At 34.7% G+C, this 14,169-nt stretch overlaps 1 protein-coding gene across 2 annotated transcripts; it reads left to right on the forward strand.

The window, feature by feature from the left end:
• Positions 1–5,062: 5,062 nt before the first annotated feature.
• On the forward strand, positions 5,063–10,880 carry LOC120417954 (carbohydrate sulfotransferase 13-like). Of its 2 annotated transcripts, none has more exons than XM_039580188.2 (3): positions 5,063–5,218; positions 6,051–6,419; positions 9,772–10,880. In XM_039580188.2, exons 2-3 carry the CDS (start codon positions 6,114–6,116, stop codon positions 10,465–10,467), a joined length of 1,002 nt encoding a protein of 333 aa, XP_039436122.1. In that variant the 5' UTR covers positions 5,063–5,218; positions 6,051–6,113; the 3' UTR covers positions 10,468–10,880. The 2 variants fall into 2 exon arrangements, with proteins under 2 accessions (XP_039436122.1, XP_039436130.1); XM_039580196.2 differs by lacking the exon at positions 5,063–5,218 and adding an exon at positions 5,495–5,653.
• The last annotated feature ends 3,289 nt before the right edge of the window (positions 10,881–14,169 follow it).

Here is a 14,169-nt window from a genome sequence, read left to right on the forward strand (position 1 = left end):
TATGACAAAAAAATCAACCTATCGAAACCATACATATGACAATTGCAAAAAAGAATAACATTTTCTTCATAGACGAACGCTAACATTGCGAATATTACAAAAACAGCACCAGCCGTTCAGCTGCTTACTGCTTTAGTGTGACCCAAGCTTCCTTTTCCTGTCGTTATGTTCTTCTCTTCCGTAACGCAAACGAAAATGTAACAATCTGTAGAACGTGGACTGAAAGTGGGAGGTGGGTTTTAAAACTATTAAACTAAACGCAAAGAGAGCATTAATAAATACTGTTTATTCCAGCTAAAAAACAAAACAAAGCAAATCGACATTATATTTTAGGCAAAAACAGGCTGACTGACTAATTGACGTAAAAAAAGTGGGAGGGAAAATCTCACAATCTGACCCGAGAGGAGAATACGAAGAAAAAAAACCTTGCATGGAAGTGACAGAGTTGGAACTCGGGGGAGACGACCTTTAAGAGAGAAAAAAAAAACTAATAAAGACAAACACACACGCCGCATGCATTTTAAGAAGCCGAATTTCAACCATAAAAAAAAAGAAACACAAGAAACAAAACAAAGAGAAATAATTATGCTTATCTGCGAAAGGAAACAGAAAAAAGAGAAGAAAAAAAACACACTTAATTGTAATTTATAAATATTGAAATGAAGAAAAAACAAGTTAAAGTTAATTGAAGTATAAGTAAAACCAAATATAACAATAATTAGACATATACAAAAAGAAATGAACTTTAATCATCAAACAAGTAAAATATTGTGAAATAATAAGAAATATGTATATTTAAGGTATTGTAAATCAAAACCAAAAATAAATAATAAAGTATTATAATAATAAAATGCCACGTGAAAAATAATGACTTCAGTGGACGGTGTTGTTTCATTTTGCTTATAAAGTCGTATGATTTTGTTTCAAAAATAGTTTTTTTTACCTTTAATTAAACTACATATTTTTTTCTCATGGAGTTTTTCCTAACAGGCTCAAATTATTATTTTTTATTAATTTTCATAAATTAGAAAAAAAGCATGGTTGAAAGCAATTGAAAATATATGTTTTAGTTAAATTCGCAATTCGCAATTCGCAATTTTCAGTGTAAGAACGGGCCTTGACCGATCTCATGCACCAGGTTCCCGACGAACACGCACTGCCCTTACACCTACATCTCACCCTTGCTCTGAGTCAGTACGAGCAACACGCTAGAACACGCTTTGAGTGTTCGTGCCAGGCATGCACACCTTCTTTTCCGGTTACGCATTTTAACTCGGCCGGGGGTGGTACATTACGTAGGGTTTGATGTAAGTATAAGCGCCTAACCATTTATAGTGTGCCTATCAATTTTCAGTAAAGCAAAAACTGTTTTATTTTAGTTTGAATTCAAAAACTAATTGTTATTTACAGTGTATTGTTTTCTCCTGAAATCTTGCCTAATGTTGAGTCGTGTTAATCTGTTGCTATTTCTTCTGCCGCGGTGTTTTGTTACAATGTTTTGAACCTAAGCATGTTATTCAAAAATTTATCAAAAGTACAATAATGTTATGTGTGTGACTTTGATCATTCAATATATTGAGTAAGGACTCAAATCTTACTTGTTTGAAGAAAAGGGCGTAGATTAAAACAATAGACAATAAAGGAAAAAGCATACTACATAAAGTTCACTACTGAAAGAATAATTGTATGTTGAAGGAAAGAAGAGTAAAAGCTGTATGAAGTAGATTAAAAATATAGGCAATAATTTATGAAAAAAGCTTTGTGATAAAGGATAAATAATATCATATAAGCTTAGATAGCATTAATGACAACTTTAGGAGCCGATTAAAATAATATTTTAATTAATAAATAAATTAGACAATGAATAAATAATACATCAAATATGAACAGGAATTAACCCGAGAATTGACCTCGTTCGCATATTAAGGAGATCAGTTTTTGTTAGGGAAAACACATAGCAGTTAAAACTGGCAAATTGAGTAGAGGAGACTTGAAAGATAAGTGAAACAGAACTAAAGTAGTTGGAGATAATAAGAAGAGATACTCCGAGTTGCGATGTTCTAGGTATATCCACAACAGTTCGTTCAACATGCTGTGAATCAAAACAATACCTTCTACAATCACAAATTACTTCCCTTTCCCACATTGCCGCTTTATAATCTAGTCCATGCTCTGCAAAGAAAAAGATGTTAGTAAAATATAAACACTATAAAATAACGATACAGTTACTTTCGGGAACCTGAGTGGCATCAGGGTTTCTAATGTTGTTGCTGTTGTCTCCAGTGTGATAATATCACTCCGAAGTGGTTGTCGTGGTGCAATCGTTCTCCAACCGTAGGCCCAGACACGACATGAAAATGGAAACAAACAAAAGCAAAAAAAAAACAAAAAAAAAAAAGGATGCATTGGTATATGAAAATAAGAGAAACAAAGGATCATGCAATCAAAATAAAATGGTGGATAGTAAACAGAAGCCGAATTAGAAAATCACTAATACATAATAAAGAAATAGAAGATAGATAGTAGCTGAAGGCGGAAAGAAGAGAAACCCCGTATTGCGATGTATCAGGTACATCCACAACAGTTACCTCAACATGCTGTGAATCAAAACAATACCGTCTACAATCTTCCCTTCCCACATTGCGCATCCATTTCTTTTGGCCGTCTCGACTCTGACCTTCGCTGGTCAAAGGTTTACGAGCCGTTTCCACATGCCACCAGCAAGGTCACGTGTTGTCATCATGATGACGAAACCAAGCCAACGTGGAGGTAAGAAAATGGGTAACTTGCAAGGAACCAGAGCAGCTGTTTTGACCAAGATCAACTAACAGCACTACGGATGTAGTTCCGCTCCTTCCAGGATGTTCCTCACCGGGTTCAACCGAAAAGGTATCATTTCACCCTTGGCCTGCTATATGTTTTAGTTAAATTATATTGAAAATAAAATGAAGTCAAAAAAAATTGAGTAAATTTCTATGTTTTCTTTTATTTTTTTAAACAAATTTCAAAAGTTCAAAACAAGAATTTTGGAAATAAATTTTATGAAAAAAAGTTAATTTAAATCGGCTATTTTTTCCAGTGGCTATTTTTTAGTTGTTCTCATACTTTGCCGAAGACATCAAACCGATCAGAAAAGTCCACCAACAGATTTTTCGAATATTAAAAAAAACGGTTCGCATTTTTGTACAGACAGCTGCAAAAATTGGAGCCTTGTATAGATTAACTAATTACACTAAATGACTTAGGGAGCTGGATCAAATAATACAAATAAAATGTATTTCCAGAATTTATGGAGTATTTGTTCATGCATTCCCTGTCAGTAATAGTAGTTTATGCAACAAGTTACAAAAAGAGGATTTTTTCAGCACGAGTAGTACATTTATCCAACGAGGTTCACCGAGTTGGATAAATACGACGGGTGCTGAAAAAATCAAGTTTTGCAACGAGTTCCATACAACATTTTTTGCAATTTCGAAAAACACCCATTGAGTGAAATTTTATGTCGAATTTTCATGTATTTTGTCAATAAATCGTTTAAATCAAAAAAAATGTTGGAAAGTGTTACTTTTCGAAACAAGTACTGAAAAGTTCAACTTTTCAGCACCCATTTCAGTGCTGAAAAGTAGAACTTTTCAGTATTTATTTTGAAAAGTGTTGCTATTCGATTCTGTTATTTTTGGTACAGAAAAGTAGGCTATTTCGTCGTTCAAGAATGACAGGTAAAGTAAGTAGTTTCACGACGGAATTGCAAAAAAGTTATTTTGCATAATCAGTTTTTCCATACAAGTCTCCATACAATTTTGGGGGCTGGTCATACAAAATGATATGCATGAAATTTTACTTCTTGAGAAGGGATTTTCTTCGGCAAAGTTGTAAAATGTGATTTCCTAATCTTTTGCGAAAAAAAAACAAGAACACGGAAAAAATCAGTTTTTTTAACTTTTTATCACTAAAACTTAAATTCCCAAAAAACTTATTTTTTGATTTTTTACCTTTATTTTTGTGAAAAAGACATCATTTGAGCCATAGTGCGTGCGGGTTTAAAATCCGGTGAAGGAGATATTTTTTTTATCGGAAATCGAACGAAAAGAATAATAAAAATGATATTTTAAAGCAAAAAAAATGTACCGTTTTCAATTTATATCTACTTTTAAGTATACATTTTCAATTTCTTTTCGTATTTTTTTTTTTGCATTTTAAAAATACTTCTTGAAAGAAAAGCACCCCTGAAAAAAATGTTTTTGAAAATTTCCTACAATTTTCTCTCTGGAACATTGGAAATCGGACAATTTTTGTGTTTGTGAGATACAGCCTCGCATCGATGAAAATGTTAAAAGGTTAAAATATTTTGAAATTTTAAGATCTTTTCAATAAAAATAATAATAAATATTTTTTAGAAAAAAGCGCCAATTCAAGAACGATTTTTGATACATTAGTGCATTTAATTAGTTTTTTTACAGTAGAAAGAATCCCATGCAAAAGACAAAAAAAAACATTGAAATATCGTTAGATCATTTCTGAGATTTCAAAATATGCTTCCAACATGATAAGCCCCCTGTACGTCAACATTCGTACTGGAGAAGTGCATCACAGTTGATTTTAACATGACTTCTCCAAGTATGCGTACAGGTACAGGTGAGACTCATTAATAGGGCGAAACCACATTTTATAAAAATAAGCTGCAAGCGTATAATTAAGTAACAATCCACGATATAAATCCACCAAAATTTCTAAACATTTTGTTTGATAACCGAAACACAAAAGTGGCCAGGCCTACTGCCTCACGTTAACCTTAGAGTTGATTTGTTGCAAGACGACTTATATAGCCTTTCTTGGGATTGTGATCTAAAATCTTATTCTAAACTCTACTACCAAGTGAAACTAAACCCAAAGGATTATTTCCAACAAATTAATCTAACTCCATCCTGCCAACCCAGCGAGCACCGCCTGTACTCCATGTGCTAGGCAGGAGAATCAACAGATGATGACGAAAAACCCTATTGCACGCACACTGTTTCAGAGTCAGCGAACTTTCCAGCCAAGGCCCGGCCGCAGCACCGCATGCTATGATGACAGTCCAGTCGTATGCGAATCTTCAGGCAAGGTAGCAGCAGCAGCAGCAAGCACACAGACGACGATGGACTCGAGTGAAATTTGATAGAATTTGGCTTACTGTGTTTTTCTTTTTTTTTTTCGACGATTTCGATCAAGAGCAAATGTGAGTACCCTACTCTATTCTGTGTTTACCCTATAGTGGCAGCGCGATGACGGACGAAAGACAGAAGCTCGCTCGGATCCGCGGGAAGTGGATTAGATGAACTGTTGAGATCGTAAGGTTTCACACCTCTCGGAAGCCGAGCCTCTAACACACCGAGCTAGCTAGTCGTCATACTAGCTGCTTCGTGCGGACTGATTCAGCAAAGGTGTTTTGCTGCTGCTTGTTGTTGTTGTGATTAATTATATACCTTCGGACGGCGATTGTGCGTTGGACGGGTCAGATAATAGCCAGCGGCACTAGCAAGTATCGCGAAACGATTAGATTAGGTCGTAAAAAAATGTGGATTTGAAGTTATACGACCCGGACATTATTTTCTCTTTTGAGACAACGATCGTTTGCGGTTTGCTGTTGGCGGCTGTGGTGGTGGACAGAAACGTGAGAAAAAGAAATTTCCATTTCGTCGACCTTTTAGAGCGCTGGAGTTGCAAGAGTGTAGGAAGTTAACCTTGCGCTGGACATCGTAAACATCTGAACTTAAACTTGCTAACGCTGCAAAAACGATAATTAAATTCAACTCTGCAAAACGAGCAACGTCCGTACTCAACGTCACTTGGCGTGTACGCAAATCGCACGGTGCGATAGACAATTTTCGGATTTCAGAGCTCGCGCGCGTTACGTAATTCGCGGCCGCGGTTCTTGCGCAAGCAAATCGCGCCATCGCTTCGCGGCAAATGTTTAGAGTAAAGCTGTCTAAATTCGTGCATAATAAATCTGAATCTGTTTACTTCGCAACGTGTAACATTTTTTCAATTGTGTGTATTCTTCATTGCAGGAAACAAGAAGCGATAACCCATGACACAAGTACAGGACCAGCAGCAGCAGCAGCTAGAACATCATGAGATCATCATCGACGGCGCTAATGCTGTCCCTATTGGTGATGGCGGTGTTGGCCAGCGTGGGGCCAAGTCGGGACGAGATTCCGGTGTCCCTGGACGACGATGAGAACGAGCTTGGAGAAGGGATGCACACGTACGAGTTAACGCAGTCGCAAAATTTCCAGCGCCAGGACGCGATGCTTAAGGCATGTGCCCAGATGAGGGACACCATGGAGTACAAGACGGTGGACGAGTTGAACACGTTTCAGATGAGCCACCTGCTGGTGGACCGGAAGCACAAGTTTTTGTACTGCTACGTGCCAAAGGTGGGTAGTAAATACTTGTAAGATTTTTAACATTAATTTGCAAGGCAGAACTGGGAACACTCAGAAAGTAGGAAAAAAAATTAAGTTAATTCATCTAAGAGACTTTGCATGTAGAGCCAATCAAGATACGACACATGCAAGCATCCCATCAAACAAGATTGCTAATTACATACTGAGTATTAAATCGAATCGTTGTGCCAGTATGAGTGTAGTATTGAGGCGACAAGAAAAATTTAAATTTTTGAAAAACTGAGACGGAACTACTGTTTTTGATTCCTTCAGCAAAATTTTGTATCTGTGTCAAATATAACCTAAAGCGGTTAAGGTTTATGGGACGCTTTGAAATGTCAAGTGTCAGATACTGATGTGAAACTTTGTCGAATACCCTACAGCGATCTGAGTCAGTCCAGACTCGATTATCCGAAGCCTAGATTTCCCGATGTTCGATTATCCGAAGGTTTGGATAAGACTTTGGATAATCGTATCACGAAAAAAAAGTCTCGATTTTTCTTTTTTTTGCTTTTTAAACCAAATTCTGCGACCGCATTTTAGTAAAATTTTAAAATATGAGAGTACCTTTTAGCATACCGAATACATTTTCTCAGTATGTCAATTTAAAAATCCTAAATAATTAAAAGGGCATGCTTTAGGTCATATTCAACCTCAACAATCGAAAGCAAAACAATGAAAAATAATGTCTTGATTCGATAATCCGAAGTGATTTTTTTCCAATTCCTTCGGATAATCGAGTCTGCACTGTATGCATATCGCAAATTAATTTGAGAATTTTAGTTTTTTTTTATTTTAATTAAACTTTGTCAATACATTCCACATGTTAAAAGACGCAATTTTGCATCATTAGTTTTTCCATACAAGTCTCCATACAATTTTGCGGGCTGATCAAACAAAATCGGTACATGAATTTATGAAAATCTGTATGTTAGGATGGAATTTTCTGATTGTTTTAATGTTTTCGGAAATGATGTAAATTATAATCATCAGAAAATCAGAAAAAAGTTACACTCTAAAAAAATTAGCTATTCCTTATTTAAAGTTTTTTTCACTAAGAGTTGGATTCCCAAAATATGTTTTTTGAATTTCAATTTTTTTTTATATATTCTATGAAACTCAAAAATGAGCAATTCTCGCTGAAACCGTCCCACTAGATGCACATGTTCTCAAATTGTTACGGCAATGTTCTCATTCGATTCAGCGCACCAAAAAAACCATAAAAACAACCTTCGAACCAATGAAAATGTCAGCCGTTAGTCACCTTTAAATAAAAACTTGTTTTGAACAATGGATTTTTTCGAAAAAATTCCCTTATTTGGAGAAATGATATCTCCGAAAATACATTACCAAACATCAAAAATGTTTACATCGTTGGAAAAATAATCGCGAGGGCTTTCTTTCGCACTTTGTTAAACATTTCAAAAATTATTTTTTCAAGGGTAATTTTCAGGGTTTTTGCGAAACTTACTCTTAATTTTGAATTTTGACCATGTTCGCAACCACTTATCGTTACGAAACCATTTTCATTCGAAAGATTGGACGATTTTGCATAAAATTAACTTGAGAAAAGTAGTGTAATGAAATAGTTTTCGTATAGTTATTAGCGGATGAAAGAAATTGGCCAAATTTCAGTTAAAAATAATCAAAGCTCAGACTTACCTTATTTACAGGCAAAACAAAGCAGGATTGTATTTGAGCCGAATGTACAGTCATCTGAGGCAAATCTAGACATATAGGATGAATAGGGACAGTTATTTCAACTATGCTTTCACTCATTAGATCATATTTTTTATTTGTTTATGTAAAAGCATACATAAACAAACAAGTTTCTAAATTTGAAGCTTTTAAGTACACAGCTAAAAAAGTAGTAATCCAGCTGCGTGTAAAAGGCCTGGGTGTAAAATAAATATTGCATTATTTTATGCAATTTTATGTGATTTTACACCCTGAAATGTGCAGCCCATCAGTATGGGAAACCTACTTGACCGAAATGTCAATCTCATATATGCGTTTATCCTTACAGATTTTCATCGGTCTGATGGCCGAATGGGCTAAAGCGCCAGTCCTTACTATTGGTGCTGGGTTTGAATCCCGTCGGTTGCAACTTTTTTTTGTGTTTGCAAAAATTGTACATGCAGTCTGTAATATTAAGTGTTTATATTGACGAAGGTGATGTGCATGCTTTTGCATGCGATTTTACCATCGGATTTTTTGCTGTGTACTCTGAAAACCAATGTCCTTACTTAGACTGTAGTATCGGTTTTTTATGGTGCGCTGAATCGAATGAGAACATTGACGTAACGATTTGAGAACAGGTGCATCTAGTGGGACGGTTTCAGCGAGAATTGCTCAAATACAAAATTTTAACATTTTTCGTTTTTTGAAAAATACCTCATGGAGAAAAAAAATATTTGTGAAAAGCATCGAAAAATAAACCATGTCAGACTGCAAATTATTAAAAAACACGTCTTTTATGCATGTTCCAAAATAAAAGGGGTCGTACCGCCCCTCCTGCACGAGATATCGACAAATGAACATTCGTAATAAGAGCCCGCGATTACTTTCAATCTACCAAATTCAATTCTACCAAAAATCATTTTTGAAATCATGTTTCTAAAATTCCCCGATCTTGGCAATGTAAAAAAAATATCTCATGTTGCTAAAAACGAAAAAGTATTGTATAACTGAATTCTTGGCATTTTTTCATCAGAAAAAAAAATGATTATTTCTCTTCCATTTTTTGATATCTCGTGACGGAGGGGCGGTACGACCCCTTCCATTTTCAACATTCGAAAAAATACGTGTTTTTAAATAATTTGCAGTCTTAAATGGTGATGTATGGGAAAGACTTTTATGTAAAATTGGGCGCCCAATTTTATTGAGTACTAAGAATGCCGAAAAAAAAACTAATTTTCATCGAAAAAAACATTTAAATTAATTCCAATAGAGCACAATTTTTATTTTTTATATGTTTTAGTGGACATAAAATGTCACCTTAGAAAATTCCAGAGTGGGCAATAAATCTTCGCCCAGGTTATTTTTTTACAAAAATACTGAAAAACTTGATAACTTCATGTTTTAATGTAAAATTAAATTTGCGACCAAAAATTACTTTATTGAAATTTTGATAAAGTGCACCGTTTTCAAGTTAGCCATTTTTAGATAAAGATAGATTTTCAACATTAAAAAATAAAACATTTCAAAAATTTTCCGATTTTACAAAAAAATAAATAAATTTTAAATTCAACCATAACATTTGAAAAGGGATGACTGTCCTAAAAGTTTAATTTTTCATTTAGTTTTTAAGCCGAAAATTCATGATCTCTTTCATGTCCCCCAGGTCGCCTGCACCAACTGGAAGCGCATCCTGATGATCATGACGGACAAGTGGAACGGCACCGATCCGCTCCAAATCCCAGCCGACCTGGCCCACTCCAACGGCATGTTCCCATCGTTCAGCTCGCTGTCCCCCGACGAGCGCCAATCCGTCCTGACCGACTACCAGCGCTTCGTGCTAGTGCGACACCCGTTCGAGCGACTGCTGTCCGCGTTTCGCAACAAATTGGAGGGAAACTCCAAGAGTGCCAAGTACTTCCAGTCCCGGGTGGGGAAGATCATCATCAAAGCGTTCCGACCGAACGCTTCGAACGCGTCGCTTGAGAATGGACATGACGTAACTTTTTTGGAGTTTATCCAGTACTTGCTGACGCCGGAGCTGAGCCGGAACTCGAACCTGTCGTTCAACGAGCACTGGGAACCGGCTTCGAAGCTGTGCCATCCGTGTCTGCTGCAGTACAACATCATTGGGAAGTACGAAACGCTGGTGGATGATTCTGAGCTGGCGTTGCATCTTGCTGGGATGAAGGACGTGACGTTCCCGATTGTGTACAAGACGTCCGGGACGAGCGAGCGGCTGCGCAAGTATTTCAGCGACATTCCACTGCCGATCATCAAGGGCTTGTACAAGCTGTACGAGGACGACTTCCGGCTGTTTGACTACAGCCTGGATGAGATAGTGGGCTTTGAGCTGGGATGAAAAAAATGACGAAACGACAGCATTCGAAAATGCGGAGACTACTTTTAGGGGGTAGCTTTTAGTGGTACCAGGTACCAGATGGGGATGTTCTAAATTTAATTCGTGGACTAAAAAGACTACACTTTTAACAGGTTCTAGTAGATAAGGATAAGGTTTTTTTTTCCCAAAACGAACGACAATTTTCCCAAACTCGGATACGCTTTCTAGATGGCTCACTAAAATTACGCATGTAACATACCTGTACAAGTACTAACACATTCGGATTATTATACCATTATTATTTTAGATGTGATTTTACTACACTGTTTTGTGTACTTATCAAACTGCTTATTGACGACTCACTGTGATGACAGCTATTGAACTTAAATAAAAACAATAGGCAGAAAAAGAAGAAGAAGAAAAACAAACACACAGTTCAACATGTTATCATTTTTGCTTTATTTTGCGGTGATCGATATAGGGTTGGGTAAGATGATGTGAAAAGAAGAACAAATGAAGAAGAAGTAGAAGCCCCACCTCCTGCCTAGCCACACAAGTGATGACACTCTCCCTACTTGATAAACTTGCTGTACTTAGTAATTGCACTTTTTCCTCCGGCTTCTAAAATAGGTTAGAAGAAAGAAGAAAAACAAAAATCATTCAGAAGCTGCTGCCCACTCTGAAGTGCGCACTGACCTATGCCTCGCCGCAGCAGGTACAGGAAGAAGGCAATGATCAGGTTCATGATGATCGTCTTCATCGAAGATGGTGCCGTCGGATGACGGATCTTGCGGTCTATCCGGTCCTTGGTGTGTTTGTCATCCTTTTTCATGCTTCCCCGTCGGTTGTGAATTTTGGGGGCAAATTTGAATTACGAAGATCAAAAGGCAAAACAATTACTTTCGGTCCAACTCAGGGGTTCTTGGTCAAGATGGCGTTATTGGAGCAGATTTGAATCATCAGCGGCCGACAATCGCTAGCAGCATCACGTTACGTCAAACGGGACTGGCGATTCTGTGGAGAATCATTCAAATCATTAACTTTAATGAAAATGTCCTGAAAAGTAAAGATTTAGTCATCAGGTCATTCGTTCCATGATTCACCTGAAATACAATCCCCCTCGTCGAACATCAACATTCCAGAATTATTACTTTTCGCCTCCAAAATTATGTTCATTCCTGCGAGATCTCGACATCTGTAACCCAATAAATCTCCCATCGTATCGTAAATTTATCATCCAAGGTGACGCACGTGTTTAAATTTTAAAATTTCACCCCCTTGCCTCGCAGAACCTCACAAAACCATGCGTCTCCATCGCGCGGGGGTCAAAGTAGGCGAAAAACGGTGATGGCGGCGCCGATGATTAGGAAATATTTCAACTAGCTTTCTAACGACTTTATTGGAGCGAGTGGTGGCGTCGTGGTCGGGTTCTAAATTTACCCCTTTTCGCGCACATCTGGCGCTGTTTTCCAAAAACAAGGTCTTCCGGCGGCGGTGGCAGTTGTGATGACCATCTTTTTGCGCTGCTGCGATTGCTAGATCACTGGTTGCTGCATTATCGATACTTTTTAAGCAGAAGCTTGGTTATGTGAAAAATAGGTCAGTTTTAAAACAGATTTAAAAAAATGATGCGTTTAACATTCGGGACCCGGTACCTGCACTTCCCGTTACAATTCATATGGAATTCATATAAGAACGTAACAGAAAAATCAACCATCGGGTCAAGCCAGTTAAAGTTATTGACCATGAATCGAATGAATTTAATTAACAAAAAATAATTACTCAACTTAACTCATCTAAGCTCAACTCATCTACAAAATCATTACTTGATACTTTTTACTTCTAGTTTTTCTTATATTTATTTTACAATCGGAAATTATCTGTATTCTAAACTATTCCATTATGTTATTGCTGAAAAGCTGATTCACATTAAACTTTTTTTTTTAATTTTCAAAAAGATGTTTTGAAAAAAATTCAATTATCCAATTACACTGTTTTAAAAATGCAAAACTTTTAAAAGAGTCGACTATCGAAAAATATGATATGAGTTCAAAGCTTCAAAGCAATTAAAAAAATCAACTTCAAAAATTTAAAAACCTAGCATTCCTAAATTACATAATTTTATAATCATAAAATTTAAAAATCCAGGCATTCAAATATATAAACTTCAAAAAATCCAACATTTTGCAAAAGTTTTAAAAATTTCAAAAATTGAAAAAAAAATTAAAATAGAAAAAATATAAATCAAATAATTGAACAGGTTTATATTTAAAAAAATTTAATCACAAAATCAAGAAGTTTTACCACCAAAAAAATTAAAATCACTAAAATTTATGATTCCAAATTTTTTGTAATTCAAGGCTTCAAGTTTCCAAAATTCAAGAATTAAAAAAAAAACAAAAAAAATTAAAACTAATTTTGAATTAAATATTGAAAACATTCAAAATTTGAATATTTTACGTTTTTGAACAAAAAAAAAATCAAAAAAATTTCAATCATCCATCCAAAAAATACTGATAAAAAAAACTCAAAAAAATTTAAGGTGCAAAAAAATATAATTTAACAATTTTGAAATTAAAATTTTGACATTTCAAGATTTTGAAATTTAAAAAAGCACTGCTTGTAGGTAATTAGTTTTTTTTAAAGAGCAAAAAAACGTTCAAGAGATAGGATTTTCTTATAAGCGAGCAAAAATGAGCGGCAGATTAAAAAGATTGGTTTGGCCACCTCTGTAACTGTCGATCGAGTTCAAAGTTTATTTTCAAAAGTTTAAGAATTCAAACAAACACAAATTCAAAAATCAGCGAAAAAAAATAAATATTCTGAAATTTCAAAATTAGAAAATTAAACATTTCAAGCTATCAAAAAATCAAACTTTTAAAAAAATACCTGATTATAAAATGCAAAAGTTTCCAAAATTTAGAAATAAAACAGAAATCAAAAATTTAAAAAATAAATATTTCAAAATTATAAAAATTCAAACCTGCAAAAAAAAAATTCCAAAATTTTAAAAGACAAGATAAAAACTTCGAAAACTAAAAAACAGAAAAAAAATTATGCTCAAAATATAAGCAAATTAAAAAAAGTTATGATTTCTAAATTTAAAAAAAATCCAGGATGAGAATTCCAAAATTCAAGGGTTCTAAAAATTAGAATTCAAAATTATAAAATATCAACTTTTTGAAATTAAAAAAATAATCAAATACATATTCAACAATTATTAATTTTAAGATATTAGCAGTTTTGAAAATATGTTAAAAAAGATAAAAAAAAATATAAGGAGCTCAAAAAAAAATTAAGCGCAATTTAACAATTTCATTATTAAAATTTTGGTATTTCAAGATTTTGGAATTTAAAATATTCGCAACAATAATTTAACAATTTCATTATTAAAATTTTGGTATTTCAAGATTTTGAAATTTAAAATATTGAAAAGAAAATCTCTCATTTTTATTGTTTTTTTCATTGATGATACTTATTTTTTTCATGTTGTTTTGTCTTAGGCCGTTGCTAATATTTTTTGAAGTCGACTCTGACCAAAGTGGAGGGGCAAAAATAAATTTAATTACAAGCCAAGACTTTGAAACATATTTGCAACGGCCTTATCATTTTAAATATTTATTGAACAATGTTAATTTCTATATTTTTTTATTTTTTTGATTTTTCAAATATTAGAAATTTCAAGTTTTTTTGAGTTTTTTTTTAATTTTATAGGAATTTCAA

This window comes from Culex pipiens, unplaced genomic scaffold (genome assembly GCF_016801865.2).
Source record: "Culex pipiens pallens isolate TS unplaced genomic scaffold, TS_CPP_V2 Cpp_Un0001, whole genome shotgun sequence".
NCBI classification, from domain to species: Eukaryota; Metazoa; Arthropoda; class Insecta; order Diptera; family Culicidae; genus Culex; species Culex pipiens.